Genomic DNA, 26,966 nt, shown 5'->3' on the forward strand with positions numbered 1-26,966 from the left:
CAAAAGGCAATGCTTAGGTGCAAGGGTCAGAGGCTGCCCATAGGGTCAGCTCCTGTCAGGTGAGGGTTCTCTTTAAGATCTCTTCTTGGGAAGCCGGGGTGGCTCAGTTGGTTAAGCATTTGCCTTTGGCTCAGGTCATGATCCCAGAGTCCTGGAAGGGTCCTGGGATGGAGTCCTACATTGAGCTCCTTGCTTCGCAGGAGCCTGCTTCTCCCTCTACCTGCTGTTTTCCCTGCCTTTACTCTCTCTCTCTCTCTGATATAATAAATAAACAAAACCTTAAAAAAAAAAAAAAAAACCTCTTTCTCTCTTCTTCTGCCCCTCACCACCATGCACTCTCTTTAAGTAAATCTTAAAAAAACAAAACCTCTTCTTAAAGAGTTTAATGTTTTAATAAGGAAGATATATCCATCTGTGAACCTTAAATTTTTGAACTTTGAAGATTCTTCCTGTTATGGAGATCATGAATAACTTGCCAATTTTGTACTCTATTAACTTGCCAGCTTGCCAGGGTAGTCCGTTTGAAGGGACTCTGTCCTAGGGACTAAAAGCCCCTATTGTCTATTCCAACAGTTCCAGATCTATAAGCAGATATTTGTAAATGGTGTTATCCTTCACCAGCAGCTGTTTGGGAGGATGCGGATGCAGGATACACCTGCTTTTGAGTTCAGGTGGTACTTGGAATCAGCTAAATTTGACTGAGCCTCAAAGTGATGCCCTGAAAGAGGATTCCCTGAAGCCTAATACTAGGAGTATCTTATGAACCCTCATGGGCCTGATGCTTAGGAGAAGCGCCACCTAGTTTCTGGACCTTCCCTCTGCTACCACCAGCTTCCATTTCTAAGCATTAGGCTCCACTCCAGATCTTGCAGAACAGTTACAAAGCATCAAGCATGCTCTAGGATATATTTATATATATTTTCTCATTTAATATTGCCCAGCCTACTGCTCTCTCAGCCTGGCCATGTATAACAATCTTGTGTCTATTCCTTTTCACCTCAGCATCAGAGGACCATCTCTCCAAAGCTATGACATGAATGTACATGTTCTGTGTTATGAAACATGTCTTTCTAATCCCCTATAATTCCTCAACAAAGATTTGTGATAATATTTTACTCATCCCCACAAAGCCTCCTAGGCTCAACGTTGAAGAAAATTTATTTACTATGGCTGCTTTTAAAGAGACTAATTGTAAGTTCTCATAGAAACATTCTATGTCAAGAACTAGGGAAAAAATATCCATCCCCAGGGTTCCTGCATCCAACCCTCAACCACATGATTTAATAACTTTATCTTAGAATAATGTACTCAGTTGTTTGCATGTTAGCCTTTGATTTTCCCAAGAAATGAATAAGAGAGATGTGGCATTAACTAAGGTGACCTTGCCATAAGGTTAAAGGAACATGACAACTGATCTCCAGAGCTTCTGGACCTTTGGAACAAATTCAGTTTCTTCCTGGGTAAGGTTTCTTTGAATTATAATTTATTGAACACAAAATGAACTAGCTATTTTGGGGTTAGGAGTTAACTACCTAAATCTTGATTGAAAATAGTAAGGAAAGAAAAAAGAAAGTAGTTTGTGAAGTTGTGTAAGAACGGCCTATTCTTGTTTACTTTCTTCTTTTTTGTTGTTGTTTAAAGTAATATTCTTGAACAATGTAATAGATAAGAACTATATAAAACCTCTGGGTGTTCAACAGCTTTTATGGAATTGTGAGGATGATCCACTGACAGTGAGAGCAATAACAAGAAAACAGACTTCAACTGGCAAGAAACAGCAGATCCCTGCCTGCAGGGAATGACCAAGTCAGAAATCTGACTCCTTCATGTGTTTGGATAATGTAATCTAACACAGATGCAAACCCAATTTATGCTATAATGATATTACATTTGAAATGCTCTACTTAGTTGTAATCAAAATCCAATTTCCTAGTGCAATTAAATATAGTAAAATATATTGTAGGCATTTATTAGCCAAAATTAATTAAAAAAGAAAGACACAAAAAATAAAGTAGAATCAGCCCCAAATGAAAGCAAGCTGGACTAAAGCCAAAAATGAAAGACACTCTACAGATAGGTAAGAAGTCAAGGCAAGAGACTTAAAACTATTTAAGACCACAATGTTCTTCAGTGAGACATCACAATTGTCCACAGATCTTAGGAGATTAACCTACATTGCAATTTTATGAAACTGGTTATTTATAGTCAATGCTTTCCACTAAGTGTGCAAAAGCCTTTAATTTTAAATGACAGAGTATGGTGATATCTCTGTGGGTTTGTGATTTTGGATTAAATCCCCTGTATTTCGTTTCTATTATAACTTAACAATGACCAATATGAAACATCACTGTCAGAGAAAAACAAACTAAAGGAGGAATCCAAATCCTCCACAGTAGATGTATGACCACCATACATCTTAGATTTCTGAAGAACTAAGCAGATATAAAATATAGTCATTTTGTCCTCATATTAGTATTATTAATATTAGTATTTATTAGCATACTAGTATTTTTGATTTAGGACATATAGTCATAATACTTAAATGTTCTAAGAATAAGAACATAAGTTTTAATCAAAACACTCATTTAATCAAAACTTATTCAGTAGTGTAGAATTTAAGGAGGTATTTGGCTGGCTCAGTCAATACAGCATGTGACTCTTAATCTCAGGTTCATGAATTGAAGCCCCACATTGCGTGTGGAGTCTACTTAAAAAAATAAAAAAAGAGAGGGAGAGAGAAGAACTTAAGTTGTAACATAACATCCTCATAAAAGTAAATGGCATATTTATAATTTCATATCACATGTATGAAGGCACAATTTGAAACCTAAAACTGATTAGTCTTCATATCCCACCTGATTAAAAAAACAGAACAGTGGTGGAAGCTTCTGAAGTATTCCCAGAAGTGCTGAAAAACAAAAGAGAGAAATAAGTAAATCCCAAATAAAATCCCATTAATCATATGTAAATGGGGCTTCAGGAAAAAGAGTCATTAAATGAACATAAAATCAGAAACTTAGTTTCATAATAACACTGAGGATTTATTCGAACTTTAAAGCTGACCATATTTCAACTGAAAACATCCTCCTAAATAGAGGTTTTTTTTTTTACTACAGACACACAGAACATATTAAGCTACTTAATTTAGATTATTTGCCAGTTGATTTTCTGGTGCCAGTGATCAAACTAAGGATTTACAAAAAGTAGCTTAATTGTGGCTGATAGCACTAGTCTGATTCAATAGCCATGCATCTGTGTTAATGAATGAGAAATGAGAAAGGATGAGTAAATGAATAAATATCTGGGAAAAAATTTAGGTGAAAGATATATACATATGTCCACACATACCTTCACCTCCCAGCACAGCTAGGTTCAAACACCACCTCCTGCCCCACTCCCCGACTCTTTTAACTCAGAGAAATAGGGACAGTGCACTACATCAGGGCTGAGGGTTGCTAGAGGTTTGGACTACCCAAGTTTGAATACAGCATAAAGTACAGTGTGTAAAGCCTCTAGTTAATTTGATCAACACAGGCATTCAAAAGCGATAATGCAAGTTTCAGAGTAAATGTTTTGATCAAATTGGTCTTTAATTAAGTTTAGAAGACAACTGAGATTTCCATTTTGCCCTATTTAAAAACAAAAACTTTAACCAGACATCTGGCTGTTTAATATCACATAGATAGATCAATTAAATAATTAGTTTGTTTTTCAATTTTTTAATCCAAATGTTTGCTATATTTAGACAAAGAGCAGATTAAGAATTAGTCATGATAACTCAATTTCTTTGATTTATGAAAAAAATGTGATTCAAAGTAATGACCTACCCAATATGCAAAGGGTAATTACTTTGGAGTCAGAAATATTTTCAAGTCATCTGTCTGTGTGGTCTAGAGTTGTAACGTACAAAACAGAATACAGTGCATGTAATACATAAATCTAATATTTTAACAAATTTTAAAGTAAAACAGAAGTTATTCTTAATGTTATCTTCTGATGATTATTGATTTTATTTTTCAAATAATAAATTTAAAATATGGATATACTACTCGAAGTATGAAATGGACTCACCTTGCAGGTATTTCCAGTGCTCAGCAGTGTATAATGTGCCTGTGTCACTTCCGAGTATTGTGACTTGCTCAATGAGTCCTGTAACAAACAGAAGGACATTGATGATGTTCAAAGGCATGTAAGGAGAAGAGCGGACAACCAGACAAGTCACAGGTACTTGCATAAAGCATTTATTTTTTAACACACAGCAAAGCCATGCATTTTTGATCAGTATGAGGAAGCTAACTACTATTCATGTTAAGTAGATGGGCGTGGGAAGTGGTGACTAAATTAATACTGTGAAGAAAAAAATGTTTTCAGAATTTTAATGGAAACCAGGGATGGTATGAGGGCAAATACTCTCAGCCACAATACAGTATTTTTTTCTCTCTTAATATTCTATCCTGGCTTTCTGCTAAGAAAAATTAAGAATGTCACTTGCTTTATGCTAAACATTCACTGCATTGAGTAATTGTACATTTCAAAACCTGGAGGGCAGTTTTTCTATTGCCCTTTAGAGATACCTTACTTATCTCAACTGTGGCTACTTAATCATGTGTTAGTCCAAATTCCGTTTTAATTTCCAGCACCCCTGCTGTAGTTGTGGCTTACTAGAAACCAATCTTCTTGAGTCAGAAGCTTCCAGGCTTCAAATATCAATAAGTTTGATAGCTCTTTTTTCCCCCTATACTTTCTCAAACAAGGCTCAGTTCACAGCATTCTGAAGCTTTTCTTTTCATTAGGAAATTAAACTTGAATCTCTTTTATCCCACATGCTGGAATAAGGCGTCTCCCCACCTCCTACAGAAACTCTGTGGCTAGTTTCCTCACTCGTATTTTACTTCAGGAACCTAGGATTTTCAAGTAAGTGTTCTATTTCAGAGTCCAGTTTGTACCATTTTTAAAAAACTGTCTTTTAAAAAATGTTCTTCATTCTGGTAGCTTTAACAAAATATTTTTGAGGGTACCTGGGTGGTTCATTTGGTTCATCTGCCTTCTGCTCAGGCTATGCTCCCAGGATCCTGAGATTTAGCCCGGCATCAGGGTCCCTCCTCAGCTGGGAGCCTGGTTCTCTCTCTCTCTCCTTCTACCCCTCTCCCTGCTCAAATAAATTCTCTCTCTCTCTCAAATAAATTCTCTCTCTCTCTCTCTCAAATAAATAAGATATTAAATAAAAGAAAACATTTTTGTTTAAGTATTATTTATTGTGTTTAGTTTCTCATACTTTCAACAACAATGTTTTTTGGTTAGTAATTTCTCTCGAACATCAAGATAAGATTATTTATATTATTTAAGTTGTAATTTCCTTCTTTGGCAGCAGAAAATTTTGAGGTAAGGGATGCCATTAGTACAAAAAGACTTTAGAAATATAGTGATGACAGAAATGTATAAAAAAAGTTTTCTCAAAAAAGCAGATATTATTGAATCAATATATGGTTTATGAATATGAGTAAAATATACCTTCTAAAGCTGCTATAAATTCAAATGGTACTTATAAAATTTCTGATTTTGGCATATTAAAATTGTGCTAGCAAAATGGGTATACTCTATTCTGAAATATCTCCAAAATTTCAAAGCTCCTTTAAAAGAAATCAGCTATCAGTGGAAGGAAAGAAACTATCAATCAACTGTCGGATGTATCAAAATAGGTACAAGTTAAGAACTGGCTAAAAAATATCAGAATGAGCTGGCTATACCAACAAAGATAGTCTCTTTTTTTTTTCTTTTTCATCACAAGGTACACGAATATTTTTGACTAAATTCCTTTTAGAAAAGAGAGAAAATTTATTATATTCCCCCCTTAAGCCCTTCTCAAAGCTTTAGAAGGTATTACTTGTGGTACATTTTCTTCAGAGAAATTAAAACATTCTTCTAGTACAAATGTACAGAAGGAAAAACTCATAATATAAATATTATTTTAGGGATGATGGGTTTATTTATTCATATTTGGTAGCTGTTGGAAATATATATGTATTTCCAATTTACATTTTGCCAAATGAATGCAACTTCTGAATGTCTCTTTTGTTTGGAGTAAGGAAAATATCTGGTCCATAGACTTACAACATTGAATGAAACGGCAAGCATTTCATCAAGATGTCAAAACAGGAAGAACTTATGGCATAATCAGCACTGATAGTCGAACAAGAAAATACTGGCTAATCTTTCTGATGAAGAACTATTAAAGGACAATCGATACCAATTGTGATTTTAGGAGTAATGATGTACATCTGTTTACCATATTTGTTGCTTGCATACTGAATTTCCTAAGCTCACTGATCTATGACAGTGAATAAAATTTTTATGAAGTCATAGGCTTCAAAGACTCTTAAAAATTACACCTTAGTAAATTATATAAAATGCTTAACAGTAGAGTAGTGATACTTTTTTAAGACATTCAAAAGTGTGAATGTAGTCTATACAATTGACCCTCTGTGTAGCTGGAGGATGCCTTCAAACTTAAACTATTTGTTACCAATCATTTAAATCCATTCACACAAATGGATTAAAAGATTAAACAGTATGGCCAAGAGAAAGAGGTGCTGGCCTATGGTTAGGAGTAACTAAGTCTAACTAACTTTTCCATAACTAGCTACCTAAACTTGGAGAAAATCATCTGACCTTTCTCCAAAATTAGGACTGTACAGTGATCAGAATAATTTTGAAGATAAAATTAAATGTTATAGAATAAAAAGGGTTGAAAAGTTTAAAACTACAAAAGTTAACCTGTTGCTTGCTAATAAGTATATAAATAATAAAAAGTTGGACTATTATTCCTAAACTAATGTACAAGCTGTATGGCTTAGGATATTTCTGGCCTTTGATAGGCCCTGAATTAAAAAACAAAACAAAACAAAACAACCAAAAAAAAAAAACATACATTTCCCAAAAAACATATATTTCCCTGAGAAAGCATGGGGAAAGTCATTCACAGAACCATTTCTCTGTGAAAATAGGTAATTTAGGTTCCCAAGTGAGTTTTAATTTTTATATGAAGCACTTTGATTAGCTGCTGCTCTAACACTAACTGGACAGCAGTGATATCTCCAGTTTACCCTACAATGGAGAAAGCTGCATGTGCATGTTTGGAAAAGGATGTCTGCCTATCCCTCAGTGGCTTCAGGAATCACTAGGCTCTGCCCTAAGGCAGTGTAACACAAGAGGGTGGGGTGGCGGTTCAAATTCTTCACATTGCCAATTTTCTCCTGGATTGCAAGGTGCTTCCACAGGGTTATGCCACTTTTGGTGGGAGGGATCAAAGAGTAGAAGCAATGGAAAGTAGAAAAGCCAACAGAGAAAGCAGAGAGAGCTGGTATGAAAACACCAAGAACAAGACAAGTATATGGGGAGACACAGCTAGACTACTGCAGAACAGAGAAGTAGTGAGCATCCAAATAAAAGAAGGAAAAAAGAAACAGAATTCCAAAAAGAATGCTAGAGAAAGGGGGCATATAACTTTAAACAACATATGTTATGTAATGGGATTTGATGACCAGGAGAGGGGCAAGAGTGGGAGCAGTAGTTTTAGTAGAAAACAGTAGTTTTCTGGACTCTCCTCTCATTCTGGGTATGAGCTTGGAAGAATCATTTCATATTTGTTTGCTTCCTATCTTCGAAAACCATTTTTGAGAAGAGAAGATAGGAAGCAGATTAGGCAAAATGGGAAAGGTATTATCACTGCTACGCACCTGGGGCAGACTTCCACAACTCACACTGTTTTTCAGTGTGTATACTGTTACTTATAAGTGCTGTAAGACTGCCAGCTTGCTTGGTCTCCACTGCCATAGAGGCAGAAAGATCACTTTTGTTTGGGGAAGACACTCTCATTAGTCCGGTTAGGCCCCTGTGCATTCTGGCCTTCAACAGTTGTTTCAGGATAAAACATCTTGGTCTTCAACGTTGTGTCCAATCTGAATGAATGTCCAGTACTTTGAAAGAAAGAAGGAGGAGAATACAATTCCAGTTCAGTTTTAGGTCTAAAAGGTAAATGAGTAGACAGGTAGAAAGCAGACTCACAGAATGAAAGGGACTAGGAGAGGAAGTACACATGTGGGTCTGAAGCAAGGCTCTGCAACTTCTCCCAGTTATTTAACCTTCTACTTTATTTTCCCTATCTGGAAAACAGGTATGCAATATGTAACAACTTTGAGATTTGCAGGAAGTTTAAAAGATATAATGTATATAAAATACTGAGCACACCACTTGACACATATTAACAAACTAAATAATGATAACAATTATTAAGATCCAAACTGAATTTTTTCTTTCATTTCTTATTTTCAGTAGATTGATTATTATTGTAACCTTTAAATCAAGATCAACTAATTACAAGGGTTTTTTTTCTCAAAAATATATGTAAAACTTCCTTTTAAGAATTTTAGGTTAGGGGTGCCTCGTGGCTCAGTGGGTTAAAGCCTCTACCATCGACTCAGGTCATGATCCCAGGATCCTGGAATCAAGCCCCGCATAGGGCTCTCTGCTCAGCAGGGAGCCTGCTTCCTCCTCTCTCTCTCTCTGCCTGCCTCTCTGCCTACTTGTGATCTGTCTCTCAAATAAATAATAAATAAAATATTAAAAAAATAATAATTTCAGCTTAGAGACTCAGAATCATATTACCATAGATATGTTTTCCTTTCATTTTTTTTTTAAAGATGTATTTATTTGTTTTAGAGAGAGAGGAAAGGGGTAGAGGAAGAGAATCTCAAGCAGAGTTCCCACAGCACAGAGCACAACACAGGGCTCCATTCAGGACCCTGAGATCATGATCTGAGGTGAAATCAAGAGTCAGCCACTTAACTGACTGAGCCACCCAGGTATCCTCTCTTTTTCCTTTTAAATGGAGAAAAGTAAATTATATACCAAATAAGTTCAGAAGCTGAAGACTGGAGAGAAAAAAAAAAAAACAGCTCCGAACCTAGATTTAAACTAAGGGTAACTGTGTTGAAAGATATCTAGGCTGTGAATATGTTAGGAAAAATACAGATTTTTTTTTTCTCATTTGATAATTATTTTGGTTATCTAGAAAAAAAAATGCTCGCAACTGCAAAATTTGCAATTTCATGGAAGGATGAACATTGTCCCCCTTCCCCCCGAAATGTAAATATTATCTCAGTTCGAAGACAGGGAGAAGAGAAACAAAGGACAACAGAGGTTTTCATTCAACAGTACATATCAAGTGGCCACTATGAATCAGGCACATATTAATCCAGTCAAAGCATCACCAAGGTACTGCCAAAAGCAAGATATCCCAGATGTCCTAGTGCAGGAGGTAGCAGGGTCTGGATTGTGGAGATACAGAAGGTTGCTGTGATGGGGAACCCAGGTGGGGAGCAGGAAATGCTTTGATAAAGATTTAAGGAAGTGTCAACCACAAAGCCCTGGCATTTTTAAGAGGAGGACTCTTGCCCATTGATCCTAGAATTCATCTTTTCTCCAGCGCAGGGTCTCATGCATAGGCCTTCTATGTCTGGTCTCAAGCTCTACCGCCTTCCAGCCATGACCTCTACTTTTGGGAGAGGCCATAGGAGCAGCCAGGCTGAAGGGAACAACTGGGCAGAGAAGAGCAGGCTCTGCTTGGGAGAGCACCTAGAGAACTGGGTTGCAGTGAATGTTGTCAATGCAGTGCAAAGTGTGGCTGGGCATTGTAATAGAATCGGGGAACTTGGTTAAATGCAGATTCCCTTAGACCCACAGAACAAAATCCTGGACATGCATGAAGTCTAGGTGCTCACAGCTCTGAAACTTTTTTCCCTTCACTTTTTAGAGGAAGGGTTAAAATAAAGTACACAAAAATAGCAGTGGAGCTAAACACTTGCTTTTTTTGATGCAGAGTACCTAATTCGTGATCTACCCCTATGGCCTCATTTTTAGAAAGGGCAGAATTCACATTGGTCTTTGAAAGAAACATTTTCAACAGGTCTTTTTATCTTCTAATTATTTTTGCCATTTGTACTTTTCTTGCCTTCCAATGAGAAGATACTTGTAAACTACAGATAATCCCGTTCCTGAAAATGATGGCTAAATGCAGTCAAATGGGTTGCGTTCAAGGTCTTGCTCCATCTCTTATTAGCCATGAAATTTGGGCAGGTTTCTTTACCCCACAGTTTCTCTGTTTCCAAATTTCTGACACAGAATACCTTCGTTTAAATTGAATATTAAATGAAGTTTTAGGTGTAAAGCCCTGAGGATAGCCCACAGGTGCTCAACAAGTTCCTGGAACGCCCATGAACCTTATGCAAATGAACTACCAATCTCATTCCTTACCATGATAGTCTATACATCCTTTCTCAAACATTCTAATTCTCTCTTCCCTTTGTTGATAATGCCTGTCTCCTCCTTACTCAACCATGGAGGTAAAGTCCACTTTTTAAAGATCCAATCGAAATGACACCTCTCTTCTGGGCTTCTCTCCCAGTTCCCCTAATCGGGTGGTCCACCATTCATGTCAGGATATACTTCTCCCTAATAGAGGTAGGGCTGAACCATAATTATGTACTTGCCAGTCATGCCCACTTAGATTGTGGGAAATATAGTCATTCTTATATCCTGAGCACTTAGCTTGGTGCCTGGCACATAATGGGTGATCAAACCTTAAATATACACATATGTAATTTCTCTGAATGCCTGGACAGAATGGCGAATTCGGATCGGACAGGAATGCACGCGCTTTGGGGGGTTATGGGCCTGTGAGTATTGTGCAGTCGTCCTAGCGTCACCCCCATCTCACCACTGCCAGGCCAGGCACTGAGGGATAATGGCTTCCGTCTAAGATCCAGCCTGTTTTCTCCGCTTTGGGACACGGCTCCGCTGGGCACCGGCAGGGGGCGGCGTTGCCACGCAGCTGGATACTCGGCGGGTTACCGTCCTTCCCCGCCCCCCTACTTGCGCGCCCCCGCCCCACCCGCTTTCCCCAGGGCGCGCAGCTTTGGTTAACTCGGATGGGGCTCCCTCAATTCCCGCGGGACGGACTGTTCTTCCTCCCAGGCTGGACGGCTGGGGTTTTGCAGGGCCCTGGGAGAGCGTCTTCAGCTTCTCCGGAGGGTGTGCTCCCCTTTGCCCCACGTCAGGGCAGTTACTCAGTTTGGAAAAAGCAGCCTGCGGCGGGAATAAATGGCCGGAAGAAAGGCGGGGGGGAGAGCTTTCTAGCAAACAGGGTGGTGCGAGCGGGAGCGCGTGAGGGGGTAACCATCCTTTCGCACTGCCTAAGTGACTGAACTTGGATAGAGGAACTCTTAACTTTTAGACTCGCCCTTTCACGTTTCGTGGAAAACTAGATAATTTCACACGGACATCTATATTTACTTGAGAAAGGCAAACCTTGGCGTGGGACGAACGCGCTTCGCTTCTTCTGTCGGAGACAGAACGCGCCCCGGTACGTCCGGGCCCGCGCCACAGTGCTTAGCGCGACACAGAGGCCGCGCGCTCCCCGCGCCCTACCTCGGGCCTGCGTCGCTCTTGGCCTTTGGCCGCTCGCCTGCCCCGCCGCCCGAAACGCCGGGGCGCCCGCTCGGTGACGCGCGCTGGCCGACGTCGCGCTCCCGGACGCCCGGAGCTGCTCGTGCGCACGAGTTGGACGCACGCTCGCGGCCCCGCCCCCGCGTCTCCTCGGGTGCGCCTGGAGCTCCTCGGCACTTCCCACTTCCAGAGGTTTCGAGAATCGAAACCCAGCAAGCTCTTCCCCTCACTCTCCGAGATTAATATGCATGGACAAGTGGACTCTTGAGTTCACACCAGAACCGGTTTTGTGGCTTAGGAAAACGGTCTCGCTTTATACCGATACGCTGTCTAAACGGGAGGTCCTGAGGAATCCCTTGAGCCCCATCATTAAGCTAAAACGACACCTTTAATCTGGAGAGAATTTTATGTTTGGCGACTTTCTGCAGTTGAGCGATTTCACCCAGCTCGGTTTTTAGGGCCACTTATAAGTCTTGAGGTATTTTAAGTGTCTTTTTGTTGGATGAAAAGGAAAAAAGAGGCTTGGAAGCGGAAGACCGTCTCTAAATTAAATATATGTGCAAACACACACACACACATGCACAGACAAACACCTACTCGTCTCGCACTCTACGGACCGCTCGGCCAGCCGCGCAGCACAGCCCGTTGGCCCGCGGGGCGGGGGGGCGGTGCCCTATGCAGATGAAGAGGGTGTGGCGAGCGAGCTGCGCCCGGGCCCCGGAAGCGCGGAAAGGCCCGGTATAAAAAAAGTACTGAAGACATTTCCCCCGCACAACTGCTAAAGCTCCAGAGACAGTAACGTGTGCTGCGGCGGCAGCTGGAGGCGCCACCTCCGGGACCACCGCAGCTGAGGCGACCGCGGCGCGGGCGGGGGTGAGGGGCGGGGGCGGCCAGCGCAGGCGGCGGGGTCTAGGAAGGACTAAGTCGCTCGCTGCTGCCGAGAGCGCACTCGCACTCCTAGAAGTGTTGCCGCCTCGCGTTTCCTCGCTCGCTGCGCTCCTCGAAGGGGCGGCCGCCTCCAGGTGACACAGACGGGACTCCCGCTTACGCTTTCCAGATGCATCAGAGATACTTTTGGTGCGGGGCTTCTCTGCGGGACGCGGGGCGCGGCTGGGAACTGTGGGGGTCTGGGGAGGGAGAGTCTCCGAGGAGCCCTCGAGCTTGCGGACGAACCGGGGAGGGGGCGCGCTCTTTACGGGCCCCTGTCCGCCGCGGCGCGTCCTCACCGCGCTCCTTACCTCCCTTTGGCTTTTAGGACTGACCAGGGCCAGGTGGCGTTCGGAGGGCACTTCATGGCGGAAGGCGAAGGGTACTTTGCCATGGCCGAGGACGAGCTAGCCGGCGGCGCTTACATCCCGTTGGGCGGCGACTTCGGCGGCGGCGGCGACTTCGGCGGGCACTGCTTGGACTATTGCGAAAGCCCCACGGCGCACTGCAATGTGCTGACCTGGGAGCAAGTGCAGCGGCTGGACGGCATCCTGAGTGAGACCATCCCGATCCACGGGCGCGGCAACTTCCCCACGCTCGAGCTGCAGCCGAGCCTGATCGTGAAGGTGGTGCGGCGGCGCCTGGCCGAGAAGCGTATCGGCGTCCGCGATGTGCGCCTCAACGGCTCCGCGGCCAGCCACGTTCTGCACCAGGACAGCGGCCTGGGTTACAAGGACCTGGACCTCATCTTCTGCGCCGACCTGCGTGGAGAAGAGGAGTTTCAGACTGTGAAGGACGTCGTGCTGGACTGCCTGTTGGACTTCTTACCCGAAGGGGTGAACAAAGAGAAGATTACGCCACTCACGCTCAAGGTAAAGCCCCCCGAAATGGGCTCGGGTCCGCTCGCGGGGCAAGGCTGGGGTGCGGCGGGCCGAGGGGCGTCGGTTTGATGCCATAGACCTGCGGCCGTGCTTTGGGTTTGGGCATGCTTCTATATTTGTTTGTTTGTTTTTTGTTTTTAAAAAATTGTTTAATGAGTCAACGAAGGTGCGTGGACTGTGTTGAGTGTTTTAAGTTCACTTGGTTCTTCAGCGCCACTACTCTTCTTTCTCCTCTGTTCTCCCTTCTCTTTCGGGTGTTTTGTTTTGTTTTTTCTTAACTCTGGCTTTTCTTGCTTGCGTCTTGTCCAGAGTGGATTCTGATTAAGTGGAAGAATGAAATGATGTGTATCGTTTTTTGAGTCATTTTATGGTCTAGCTTTTTGGAGAAAGAGCAGCCTGAATCAGGATCCAGTCAGTGGGCTTATTACCGTATTGAATAGTGTGATTAGGTTTCTCAGCTGCATGGCAGACTCCCATGTGTGAAGGATATATGTGGTGCTTCTCCTGGTTGACTCACGTGTGAAGGATATTGTGGGTACTCCCCCCCCCCCAACACACACACTTGGCTCAAAGCGTGTTTTATACAATTAAAATTGTCTAAGGAATCTGTCTCCCAGAATATCCTAATTTATTTAGTTCATACTGGATTGTAATTGCAGAGTACCCCTGGAGGGACAAGATTCTAATCTCATCAGTTGCCTCAGGGGAGGTGGAACTGGGTGAGGAGGGACAAGGGTGAGAAGCGGACCAACTTTCCACTGTGTGCCTTTCTGTCTTCTGAGTATTGTGTGGATATCGTGTGAATATTCTACCTATAAGACCATTTAAAAAAAAATAACATTTCAAAAGTCAGACAGGACAACAGAACGTCTTAGTAGTGTGCTATGTCTGCCAAAAGCCTCAAACTGTTACTTCTAGTCTCTTTCCCAGACGCTAAAACCACTCGTTAAATGCATTTTTTTTCTGTTTTCAGAGGACTGTTTGAGACTGTAGGTAGTGTTTTGCTGAAACTTGACAAAACAAAAGGGAAGGAACAAAATAATTATCAACTGTGAAGAAGATGTATTTGTTTATTTATTTATTTTTTCTAGGTTTGCTCATCTTCTTGTTTTATCTTTTAAATTGTAGGAAGCTTATGTGCAGAAAATGGTTAAAGTGTGCAATGACTCTGACCGATGGAGTCTTATATCCTTGTCAAACAACAGTGGCAAAAATGTGGAACTGAAATTTGTGGATTCTCTCCGGAGGCAGTTTGAATTTAGTGTAGATTCTTTTCAAATCAAATTAGACTCTCTTCTCCTCTTTTATGAATGTTCAGAGAACCCAATGACTGAAACATTTCATCCCACAATAATTGGTGAGAGCGTCTATGGTGATTTCCACGAAGCCTTTGATCACCTTTGTAACAAGATCATTGCCACCAGGAACCCGGAGGAAATCAGAGGGGGCGGCCTACTTAAGTACTGCAACCTATTAGTGAGGGGCTTTAGGCCCGCCTCTGATGAGATCAAGACCCTTCAGAGGTATATGTGTTCCAGGTTTTTCATCGACTTCTCAGACATTGGAGAGCAACAGAGGAAACTGGAGTCCTATTTGCAGAACCACTTCGTGGGATTGGAAGACCGCAAGTATGACTATCTCATGACCCTTCATGGAGTGGTGAATGAGAGTACAGTGTGCCTGATGGGACATGAAAGAAGACAGACTTTAAACCTTATCACAATGTTGGCTATTCGGGTGCTAGCTGACCAAAATGTCATCCCTAACGTGGCTAATGTCACTTGCTATTACCAGCCGGCCCCCTATGTAGCAGATGCCAACTTCAGCAATTACTACATTGCACAGGTCCAGCCAGTATTCACATGCCAGCAACAGACATACTCCACTTGGCTACCCTGCAATTAAGAATCATTTAAAAATGTCCTGAGGGGAAGCCATTTCAAACAGGATAGGGTAAATAAGTAAATAACAAAGGCTGAGTGACCCAGCCCCAATTAAAGATATGCTTTGTGCAATGAAGATCTGCTCCTGGTTTTAAGCTTGGCAAAGCTTGTGGATCTTTTCATAAGTATGGGAACATGATCTCAAAACATCCCTCTTTACCCACCAACCCTCTCATCTCTTCCTCCAACCTAGTTGGATTCTATCCTGAAACAAAAGAGACCTGTCATTCAAAACAACCAGGTTCTCCTAAAATAAACAAGGGAAAAAAAATGCTTGATGACAATATGGGTTTGCAGTACCTGCTCCCATAGCTTTGCCATAGGAAAAAAAAAAAAAAGAGTTTCTTATAAGATGGAATTTAGAAAAGGGAAAATACAGAAAAAAGATCTTACCCCAACCTAATTATCAATTCAGAAGTTCAGATAGTAACAATAATGTAAAGAAAGGGACTCCAAAGTTGGGATTACTATCTGAGACTTGCAGCAAGTGCTGTCTGTCAAACTATCCTATTACGCTAACAGAAACAGCTTGCTCCAAATGAACAGTAGTAGGTTGGTGCAGTTCTCATAGCAAACAGCAGAACTTAATGACACAATCCATTATTTCCAGCTGTGTACATAGCCTGCATTTTTAAAATATGAAAATGCAAGCAAAAACAACTATAGCAAAGAAAGTATGCTCAAGGACCAAAGATTTAACAGATAAAAATACCCAAGTAGAAGAGATATAATAGAATATATAAAGAGTTAACTATATTTGTTACACACCAATAAACATCAAAGTGCCTGTTGCCTTCTGAAAATTTGAAGTGGAAAAATTTTATGGTTTAATGATTATTTTATTTTATCAGGGACTCAAAGAAAATAAAACAACATATAAGCTTGTGAATGGTGGAGGAAATGCCCTATTTTTTCTTGGCAAATACTTGTATAAAGTTAACATTGTTGGTGTAATATTATTATAGGTACATGTGTATGTGTGTGTACATGATGTGCATATAGATATACATATTTGGGACATGTATATCTATATACACATAATACATTGACTATGGTCTAGAATAATGTAGCAAATAGAAAATGTTTAAATACTGTGTGCTTTTATGTTTTCAGCAGGATGACATGAGACGTGGGCATATTGCAGTGATGAGTTAAAACCCACATCTAAAAAATTAAAGCAAATGAAGGAGGAAAACAATTAATATATATGATAGGAAGAGCAGAGATTATACATTTTTAGTGAGTTTTTTTTTTTCTTTTTTTTTTGTGAGCCATAGAATTCTACAAATGGGAGAATATTTGTTTGGCAGAGCACTCTTTTTGTACTGAACTGCCATTTGGACAGTAGAAACCCTTTTATTTTGTGTAGTACTTGCATGCCTCCATGATGTATAATCCAGTGGATCATGGAATAGTCCATTTAAATCTCTGACTGCTAATAAAATTTCTGGTGATTTGAACACTACTTATTAATATTTAAATGAATTTTTTAATGAATGCATTCTGCATTCCAGGACCACTAGAATTTAGTAAATGTGAAATGACCCTTTTTAAAGAGTATTTGCACAATTGCTTAAAATTTATATATGAGATATATATACAATTTTATAAATTCATGCCAATATGAAACACATTAGATCTGGTTGTCACACTGCATTTAAATACTTAGTACTGTACTTTAAATTCAGTCACTTTGCATTGAATCAGATCCAACTCTATTATCTCTTTCCCAAGAGACCAGTTAAATCTTTGTGAAATGAACTGGCATTACCATTTCAGTTCAGTGATGGCTAATTCTAAAACCGTTCCTTTTCCCAGCTCTGAATTCCTTTGGACACTGGTCTCTGAAAATGCGTTTGTTAAAAACAAAACTAACACATGCAAAACTTTCTTTGTATTGTGAAAGAGCCACATAATTCCTACCGACTCTAGTGGATGACTGCTTAGTATGATAATTCCTCTGAAGAACCTACCAGATTTTTGTCATCAAATTCAAGAGGGACTGAGAAAGAAAATAGCATCATCCTATTGGCAGTGTCATTTGTTTGTTATCTAGGCATCACCCAGATGCTCAATTGTAGGGTTGATCTATCAGAAACTACCTTTGCACATCTTTCTTTGAAGCCTTAACATGAACTTGATGGGTTTGCTGTGGCAGCTTCCCTGTGAATTCTGTCTGAGCTGTAACAGCTACTGCACTGCCAGTCACTGTTTCCTAGGGAACTCTTTTCTCCCATGTTGGCTCATTCTCCCTCACTCCAGCCCTGGGTTTGAAAATTAATTGTGAATTCCCCGGAAATGATTCCATTTGCAGATTAAGCCTCATTCTTAACTATCAGAAGCCACAGCTCCACCTGTTTACCTGTTTGGTGTTTCCTAAAAGAAAACTAAGAGAACACTTGGGAACATAGGAGCAGATGGAGATCTGCTTTCTTCCTTCTCATTCTCTTTGACAAGTGAGTTGTCCACTATATTAACAAGAATCTGGAGATCTCTGGCTCTGCCATAGCAACAATCTGCTGTTAATTTATGACACGGATTTTTGTTTAGGGCCTTATTTGAAAATATACTTTCCATTTTCTGAAGTATTTATGTTCTTTTCCTGCTTATTCCAGGGTGGGTAGCATAGTTGGAAGTGCCAACACCTGGCATTCAGATAGAACAGGCTGTGCTCAAGACAACCTTCAGCAGTACTTTAAAACTTACATAATTTATTTCTCTTTTGTACGTACTATAGTCTTGTGCATATGTAGTTGAACAAACAGTGGAATATATGTCTCTCTTTGTGGATGTGTAACCTAAAAGTTTGAATGTCTGGTGAGAGAGAGCCGTGTGTATAAGTCAGAGAAAAGAACAGCTCTCAACTCCTGATTAGTGCCTGTGATTTGCTTGCTTTTGTGTTTATCTGGCCTAGCGTGCTGTTAACTTTAAAGCAGGAAGAAGTTTTATCTTCTGGAGGCGCTTCTCACCTGTCTAGTTTGGCATGTCAGAGAACATTTGACCTGTGACAGTGCCCTTTAAAAAAGTCGATATGCAGTAAATCTGGTTGCCTCAAGGAGTCCTACATTAAGATGGACTTTTTCCTTCTTGAAGTGTGATCAAGTAGCTGCTCCCTTCGGTAGTGGGTGGACTATTTTAATGTGGCTCCAAATGATCCTAGGATGGAAGAATATCTGTAAGCCACGCCATGGAAGAAACTTTAAAAAAAAAAAAAAAAAAGTGAACATCCTATTTTTGCCACCCCTTTCTGTTAGCTTATCGTTGGTTGCTTTACTGTGCATAAAGTTGTTTTCAATACAGTGCTTGTCAAATAAATATTGTGAACTATTTTGTAAATGAAATGTAATATGTTGAAAGTTGTCAGCAGTTCAAAAATAAGCTTTTTCTGTTGTTTAAAGACAGTGTATTACATGAAACCAAAAACTGAAAAAAAACATCATATATAACACCTATTTAAATATAATCTTTCTTTAAGATTTCTCATAGCATAGCCTTTTCAGTGCCAAGAAAGCATCTCTATGTAATATTTTGTTGTAATAATGGCTTGCTAACAAAATACATGGAAAAAATACAAAGTTGGAAAATGTCAAGGTAACTTGGCAAAATTTGCTGCAAAGACTTGCAGAATGGAGAAGGCTCTGCCCACTGGCTCTCTCTCTCTCTTCAGCCTCTCTACAACCGTTGCCTGCTCTGAGATGTCCTATTGCAGCAAGCTGCACCTTGGGTCACTCTTTTGGAATTTTTGACTTTAGACTGTGTCACAGGCAGAAAAGGAGTTGATGGAGAATGAACTTTTTAAAAACTGACATGTTTGAATCAGTGCTGGAGGGAACAGATTGTGAATTTTGTTTACAGCATCCAATATTTGGATTTTTTTTTCTTGTAAATAAAAAGAAGTTATTTTTTTCTATTGAGTTGTGTCTTTTATCTTTGGCGTCTGTTCTGGCTAAAGACTGTGTCCTCTGAATCCCAGCTTGAGTCCATGAGAAAAGACAAGGCAATATTTGGGGAAAAAATAGCCTTCGCAAAATTTTAATTACAGTAACATTAAAATGTTCAGCTTTCAGCCAGCCTATCTCTCACTAGCTCAATTAGCTCCAAAACAGTCTAGCTAGTGAGTGCCAAATTTTTTTAACTGGGTCTGAACTTAGTGTTAACTAACCCGGAAGTCAGACAAGTTTTCAACCATCAGTAGAGACTAACAGCTCTGGATTACAGGGCTCCAGTAACCTTAAAAGGGCCTTGGTTTTCATGAGTAGCCCAAGTGCTGTGATAAAGTCATCAGTGGTTGTTTATGGTTTTAGGCTCTATAATATTGTCCAGAAGTGTTTACATTCTGAATTGAGAGAAGGGGAATAAGAATTGGAAGCTGGTAATTGGAAGGGGAAGTGGAAGGAAGAGCAATCATAGGATCTAATAAGTTATAGTTTGAGTGCATGTGAGTGTTGGGTGCCAAAAAACCGCTCCTTTGACTGATACTCAACATACTCTCGCCAGTTTGGATCACCAGGGACATATGTTTATTTATTAATTTTTTTTTCTTCATGTAATTTTGGAGATTTTCTCCATTAGTAGCATGAGAATTTGGTAAGCCTGGGCTATTATAGGACATACTTGTGATTTTTAAAGCCATTTAAAGTCCTGATGTTGGATAAATGCATGCTTGCACTGCATCTATGTACGAGCCACTCCTGGTATTAAAATTCAGTTTCCCTCACATATATTTCATTAAAAATACAAGGCAGTTATTTGATTTGATAATGTGTCATTCTCTTTGTTTCAACCTCTTCATCCTTCTGTAACTCGTCTCTCACATGTCTGTGGTCATCATATAATTCTTTCTAAGCAAGGGTTGAATAAGGACAGTGCATATTAAGCTTTTCCTAGACTTAGATACACCCTGCTATTTCTAGTTGAATTACCAGGCTGCACCTAGCTAAGCCTGGGTAGAAGTAACCCACCCTTTTTTTCCTTAGGAAGCTCATTCTCCAACCATTTTGTTCCTTTCAGAAGAAAAACAAAAATTAATACCCAAAAAAAAAAAAAAAAAAAAAAAAAAAAAAAAAAAACAAGGAAATTAAAATCAGCCCTTTATACATATGAAGTAAAATAAGAACTGTTAAAATCATCAAATACTTCAGAAATTTAACTAATTTCCTTTTTGAACCAAGTTTGGAATAAACGATACGAATGTTCTTCAGTCTAATGCCAATTACATTCAGTTAGGAGGTGAAGAAGAGAAAATGATTTTAAAATGACAGTGGCTTTCACCTATCAAGGCCCAGTTTTTGCCTTCTAATGCTGTGCTCCAAAAAAGAACTGAGTCTCCTTGGACAAATCTAGGGCTGGGGCAGGGAAGATACCAAAGGAAGCTGGAGAATCCATCTTGCAGTTCCAGAAAGCAATGATGTGCTTAAAAAAAAAAAAAAAAATTTAAAAACCACAATGATGCAGGGCATGTCAAAACAGCACAAGAGCCAACTGAAGAGTTTTAGTGGCCAAAACTGGAACAATTTGACGAACAAAATAAATAAGTAATATTGGATTATAACCCAAAGTATAAAATATCCATGCGTTCACAGAGACAAGTAGATGATTGAATGGATAAATGGGGCAAAAAGACAAGTATCCTGTGCAGAATTCCAAATAATCTGTGTAGATATTGCCCCCTCAAGGAGATGGAACTTAAAGCCCTCCTCTTAAGTGAGGCTGTACATAGTGATTTTCCTGCAAAGTGTACAGTTTGGAAAAAGATGAAGATACTGTGCTTTGCTATGTAATAAAAATGGCACTTCATCTCTGGTCTTCCTCCCCAAAAACCCATAACTTCTGTCTAATTATGAGAAAAGCATCAGAGAAATATAAGAAATATCAGAGAAATATAAGTATTCCATAATATATCAGACTAGTACTCTTTAAATCATCAAAACAAGGAAAATCTGAAAACTCCCAAAGCCAGGAGAAGACTGAGACATGGCAACTAAATGTAATGTGGTATTCTGGAGGGGATCCTGGGACAGAAAAGGACATTAGGTAAAACCTAAGGAAATTTGAATAAAGCATTATTAAAATAATAATGTTTCAATATCAGTTTATTAGGTCTGACAAATGTATCACAAGACATTAGCAATGGGGTAAGTGGGTGTTGGATGTGGGGAATTCTGTACTATCTTCACAAATCTGTAAACCTAAAACTATTTTCAAAAGTTTATTGAAAAATGAAGATGGAGTAGGCCCTTCCTTGCTATTTTTTGAGAAGTGACTCCATTTGGAAAAATAATTGTGAATAGTGAATTTTACTATTTTAATGTCTTCTGCACTTAAGAGTGTTAGGAGAGCATGTGAAGGAGTGAAAGTAAAGTGACATTTTTTTTTTAATTTTTAAAGATTTTATTTATGTATTTGACAGACAGAGATCACAAGTAGTCAGAGAGGCAGGCAGAGAGAGAGGAGGAAGCAAGCTCTGCTGAGCAGAGCCCAATGCGGGGCTCGATCCCAGGACCCTGAGATGGTGACCTGAGCCGAAGACAGAGAACCCACTGAGCCACTCAGGTGCCCCAACATGTTTTGCTTCAAAGTTTTAGAGAAGCTTTATCTACAAGTTTTAGAGAAAAGGAAGAAGTTCAAGAGAGATTTTTTATAGGCTGTGTTTTCTTGTAGAATAGTAGGAGGAATTCCTATTCCCCTCTAGTTTTAAGGAAGACCAATACTAAATACAGCTACAAATGACTGTGTAGATATTTATAAACATGGAGATCTAAAATGAGCAAGGGGCTAAACTTTCACAGCTCAAATATATGGAAGACCCTGGAAAGCTGGTTAGCAACTCTTTGCAAGGGAGTAAATTGATAATTTTTATTAAATACCAGGGGAGGTGAATATTTAGGGGAGTGTTGATATGGATTATTATTTAATATAACCACTTTCAAAATGTATCTACTTACCTAAGCTTTTCTTTCAGCCTCTCAAATTTTCTTAAATGCACTGGGACACCTGTTTTTTAATTTACTTTCTCAATTCAATCACTGTTATTAGAAATGGTTAAAAATACAGTTTTAAAAAATAGACACCTTTAGTAATTAAAAATGTTAATTCCAGCTTAGTTAGGACAAGGCCTGTGCTTTCTTGCTTAGGGACATGGATCACCCTGAATAGGAATTTATGAGTATGGGGCTAAGTTATTTCTAACCTCCATAATGGAAACTTCCCTTCAGGATCCCCTTCTGAAACTATTGATTTTCCAGCACAGTGTGTACTTATCAGTAATGCCAAGATTTTGTGGCATCATCTGGGCATGTCATTAGAAAACAGCTGAAACCTTATTCTTTTATTTATTTTTTCTTTCAGCAAAATTCAACATAACAAATTGTACTAGGCACTATGGGCAGTGTCATTCTATGCATTAATCCCAAATTGCATATGCTCTGGAGTTTCTTCTTCCATATCTTTTTAAGTAAAGTGAAGATGAACATAGTTCATATCCTTTTCATTTTAAAAGGGAATAATTAAGAACTATTAAAATGCCTGTATTTTAGAGTTCAGTTATCAGAGAAAAGAGAAATTCAATCAGGTTCAAGGCCTAATGGTTGAAAATACAGTTGCCACATTTTGTAAGTAAAAATACAGGACACATAAATTCAGAGAAGCAATGAAAAATATTTTAGTTGTCTTCCATGCAATATTTTGGACATATACTAAACTTACCTACATTTATCTGAAATTCAAATTTACGTGGGAGTCTCATATTTTATCAGGCAACTCTTACAGTCTATATAGAATTACAAAAATCTGAAAAATTTTCTACTATAGTTTGAGTCAAGGACATTTTACATCTTAATATCTAACTTTATGGACCATTAAATACTGCATCCTTAGAGCAGCCATAGCAGCAAACCCTTTGAGACATGGTTCATCCATTAAGTATTTGCAGAATACCTTTTGTGTGTTTAGCCTTGTGCTGGATCCTGAGACCCCAGAAGAAGTGAAAGACCTGGTCTATTGCCCTTTAGAAGGCTAGATTACACCTGCAAGTAGAGCTTACTTGCTGAAAATTAATTTTTCAGCTACCCTGGGGTTAATTACTCACAAGGCTTAGCTCTGCATGGGGCACTGTGGACTAATGGAGAGTCAAGATGAAGGTAATAGTCCTTGAAATGTGCCTTTTCGGGAGGTCAGAGGGCTGAATTTCCCACAGGTAGCCCCAGTATAGACAGGCACTGGCTATTTATTTGCTTTGCAGCAAAGGATAAGCATAGATTTTTGCAATTTCTGCTGAGGGAAGTACAAATTCTCCCCATAGTTCTGGGCACTTGCATTCTCTTTTCAAAACTACTGCAAAAATCTTTAGGACCTAACTAGAAGGCACCTTGAAATTTTATTGCCCTATCATCCTGTTTGCTGCAGCACATTAAAATTCCCTTGAATGTTTCTTACGTAACCGCTTTTGGTTAACTGTCATCTTGAAGTGTTATAATTTATTTTTTCCTGCTTTTGCCAGAGCGGTGACAGTCCCTTTCTCTGATGCTTGAAATGCACCAAAACCACCTCGCACCCTAGATTTCAGCCCCTCCACATTTGTGTAAAACCAGTTGCACTTTCATTCAGAGTACTTATTCAGTCAGAATAGAGCTCTTATTTAAAGAACATTTATAACTGTCACTGATTGTTTATGCACTCTCCTGGACCTCATGGGGTGGGAAAATCTGTAGCTTTTGCCATCATCAAAACATTTAATAAATAGTTTCTTATGCGTTTGGCTTGATACTCACTGAAGATTTACAAGGAGTTATACAAAACTGGCTTCTTTTCACTGGTGCATTTAATTGAAAAGTGACACAGGGATATGAACAAACAAACAAAACACAGAGCAGCAGTGAAATTAAGAAATTAGCGGAAGTGTGGGTGGCCAAACTCATTTCCACTTTGGAGTATCTGCTGATTGTTCCATCTCCTTGGGAATATTGTCCTCCAGACTTTTGCATCTCTTACTCCCTCACTTTGTTATTATTATTAATATTATTGTTGTTGTTGTTGTTCTTGTTATTTCTGTTGTTGAAATGTTACTACCTCAGATTTTCCCTGATCTTCTACTTGAAAATAGAATTTCCCCTCCAGTGTTTTTACCAAGTTATTCTCCAGAGTCTTTATACTAATTTTAGATGTATATTACCATTACACTTGTCACTACCTGAAACTGTATTATAAACTAATTAATTTATTTATGGTTTATTTGTCACTATAGAAAAAAATTCCACAAAGGCTAAGAGTTTGTCTAATTCCTACTGTGTTCTTTGTGTCTAAAATAGTGCCAGCCACATGGGAAGTACTTGTTAAATTTTGGTGAGTGAATGAATGAATGAGTCCCATTTGGTTCCAGGTGAACAGTTACACGAAATATCTAATGGGGAAGATGTTAAGAACTTGTAGAAAGAGTGAAGACTATCCAGGAGTGCTATGAAAATAAGAATAGGATCTCGGAGACTGCTTGTTCTTTGAAAGGGCGTAGATGAGAACCCAGGTGGAGAAATTCCCATCTTGAAGCAAGTTAGAAGCATGAAACAATAGGAGAGATGGTTTCACAGGCATTCTCAGGGCAGTATTCACCTCTCCTTGGCTGCTGAGTTTGAGACTGTTGAGAACAGTGGGCCACTGGTGCCCATAGCATTTCTGTGGCACTGGCCCTTAAGGACAATAACAGGATGGTAATCTTCTAGCACCAAGGGTCTGTTCTCTTTGTCCAAATCAAACCTAGCAGTGTTGTAAATTGAGAACTACAGTTGTCATGGGTAATGACTGCACCCTTTTTCATCATGTGCTACATTTCAGAACTAGGGAATCCCTGAGAGAAATTTTCAGGACCATGGGCACCAAGACTGAGGTCTGTCTCATATTTTAAGTGATGGTCAGGGGCCATTAGGAGGGAAATTTGCTATCTGAAGAAGGCAAAATTGTAAAAGCCAGTCTGTTCATCAGCCTTTTCTAAAAACAGACAATCAGCATTTCCACTGGCATCCTTAGCTGGTCAAACGTCACAGAACAGTTTTGCCCTGGGGCATTATACCTGCTGTGATCATTTGTTGTTGATTTTTCAGGAGTGTCCCAATTTCAGAGTGCTGCCCTGTTGTTGCATATGGTCACAATAAGCCTTCTGATCATAGCTATCATTTTATAAATACTGAACAAGTTAGATGTCTCGTGATACAAGGATCTCAGACTTTAAAAAATCATTTACAAGTTAATTTCAAAATTTAATTATTGCCACTTGTATACATTAAAACTGACTTGAATTCTCTGGATCCTTTCCTAAGCCCCAACCCACTTAATCCATGGTGATTCACATGAAGAAGGAGGTTAGTTAGGGAGGTTAATCAAGAAAAATGAAACAGGGGCGCCTGGGTGGCTCAGTGGGTTAAGCCGCTGCCTTCGGCTCAGGTCATGATCTCAGGGTCCTGGGATCGAGGCCCGCATCGGGCTCTCTGCTCAGCAGGGAGCCTGCTTCCTCCTCTCTCTCTGCCTGCCTCTCTGCCTGCTTGTGATCTCTCTCTGTCAAATAAATAAATAAAATCTTTAAAAAAAGAAAAATGAAACAGTATGATACATTTCATAAAAAGTACTAAACAGTTCATTAAAAAAAAACTCTATTAAAAAGGTAATTTGGGAGGTTCTTATACAACTTAAGGTTTTAAGGCCTCTTGAAGAAATCTATAAAAGAGGAGCATAGAAACAAATATGTTTTCTTTACTTCTGGAAAATGGACCAGAGTGTGTGCATATAAGGAGAAATCCTCATCCCTCCCCCAACCCACAGTGCAGTCTATACAGGCAACCTAGAAGAAGGGACATGATATTTGCTGAGTTTTTACTCTGGGTCGGGATGCTTAGCACTTTACATACCTCATCCTCCTTAATCACCAAACACCATAATGGGTCACTGTTATTTTCCCCGCTTTACCAAGTAGGAAATGGACTCTAGGAGGGATGATGTACTAGCTAACCAACTGGAAAGGAGAAGAGGGAGAGAGTTTTCCAAAGCAAATCTTGAATGTTGAATGTTTTGTTTTCTTCTTCTAATGTTCCCAAACTCTCCATTTGTCACCCTTAGCTGTGGATTGTCAGGGCTGCTGTTTCTCTCAATCCTCTATACTTAAGAGCAGGAGGAAGGATGAGCAGTGGCAGTCCAGCTGAGACCCTGTGACCCCTAAGAGAAAGAGTGATTACAGGATGTGAATTGTTCTCTATAGCAGGCCTTCCTTATGATGTGTAAAGTCAGTAATACACGTTCAATTTGATAAACTAATTATATTTTCCATTTAATCATCACAATTCGTTAAAAAGTGTATCATGATCATCTCCTATTTCAGCTAAGAAAATGAGAGCTAGAGAGATGGAGCTTGCATGTAAGCCATAAAGGCCTTTCGAACTCATTCAGAGATTACACAGAGAGTCTATTTCTGCTGGAGACATACAAGGCAAATTGGTCTTCAGGCCCTTCTACAACTCTTTCCTTTCAACCATCTATCCAAAATGCAGGTGCATCATAGCAACACAGCAGGTAGAAGGTTCAAGAAGAGCATCAGAGCTTTTCTTCTAGGATAAGATCATGTAAATTGCCTATTGTGAGTGGATTACCTTATGAAAAATAAGCATGATTTAAATTTTCAGTTGGCAGAACTCAGTAAACTACTTCAATGCTGTCAAAGCTGTTTTATGTATAT

At 39.6% G+C, this 26,966-nt stretch overlaps 2 protein-coding genes across 3 annotated transcripts in view; one reads left to right on the forward strand and one right to left on the reverse strand.

Moving 5' to 3' along the window:
• LOC106005810 overlaps positions 1-11,869 on the reverse strand; it is a 52,491-nt gene extending 40,622 nt beyond the window's left edge. The window contains exons 1-4 of the mRNA XM_013056233.2: positions 11,839-11,869; positions 11,365-11,727; positions 4,072-4,149; positions 2,856-2,908 (exon numbers count right to left, since the gene is read on the reverse strand). Of these exons, the coding sequence (XP_012911687.1) occupies positions 2,856-2,908; positions 4,072-4,149; positions 11,365-11,727; positions 11,839-11,869 (525 nt within the window). The remainder of the gene's footprint in view (positions 1-2,855; positions 2,909-4,071; positions 4,150-11,364; positions 11,728-11,838) is intronic.
• Positions 11,870-12,219: 350 nt separating this feature from the next.
• TENT5A (terminal nucleotidyltransferase 5A) lies at positions 12,220-19,163 on the forward strand. 2 transcript variants are annotated; one of them, XM_004752817.3, is made up of 3 exons: positions 12,220-12,579; positions 12,758-13,301; positions 14,439-19,163. In XM_004752817.3, the coding sequence occupies exons 1-3, from the start codon at positions 12,560-12,562 to the stop codon at positions 15,213-15,215; spliced, it is 1,341 nt and encodes a 446-aa protein (XP_004752874.1). In that variant the 5' UTR covers positions 12,220-12,559; the 3' UTR covers positions 15,216-19,163. The 2 variants fall into 2 exon arrangements, with proteins under 2 accessions (XP_004752874.1, XP_004752875.1); XM_004752818.3 differs by having other exon boundaries at positions 12,221-12,524.
• Positions 19,164-26,966: the final 7,803 nt, after the last annotated feature.

This window comes from Mustela putorius, unplaced genomic scaffold (assembly GCF_011764305.1).
Source record: "Mustela putorius furo isolate JIRA1106 unplaced genomic scaffold, ASM1176430v1.1 tig00003863_pilon_pilon_pilon, whole genome shotgun sequence".
Lineage (NCBI taxonomy): Eukaryota > Metazoa > Chordata > Mammalia > Carnivora > Mustelidae > Mustela > Mustela putorius.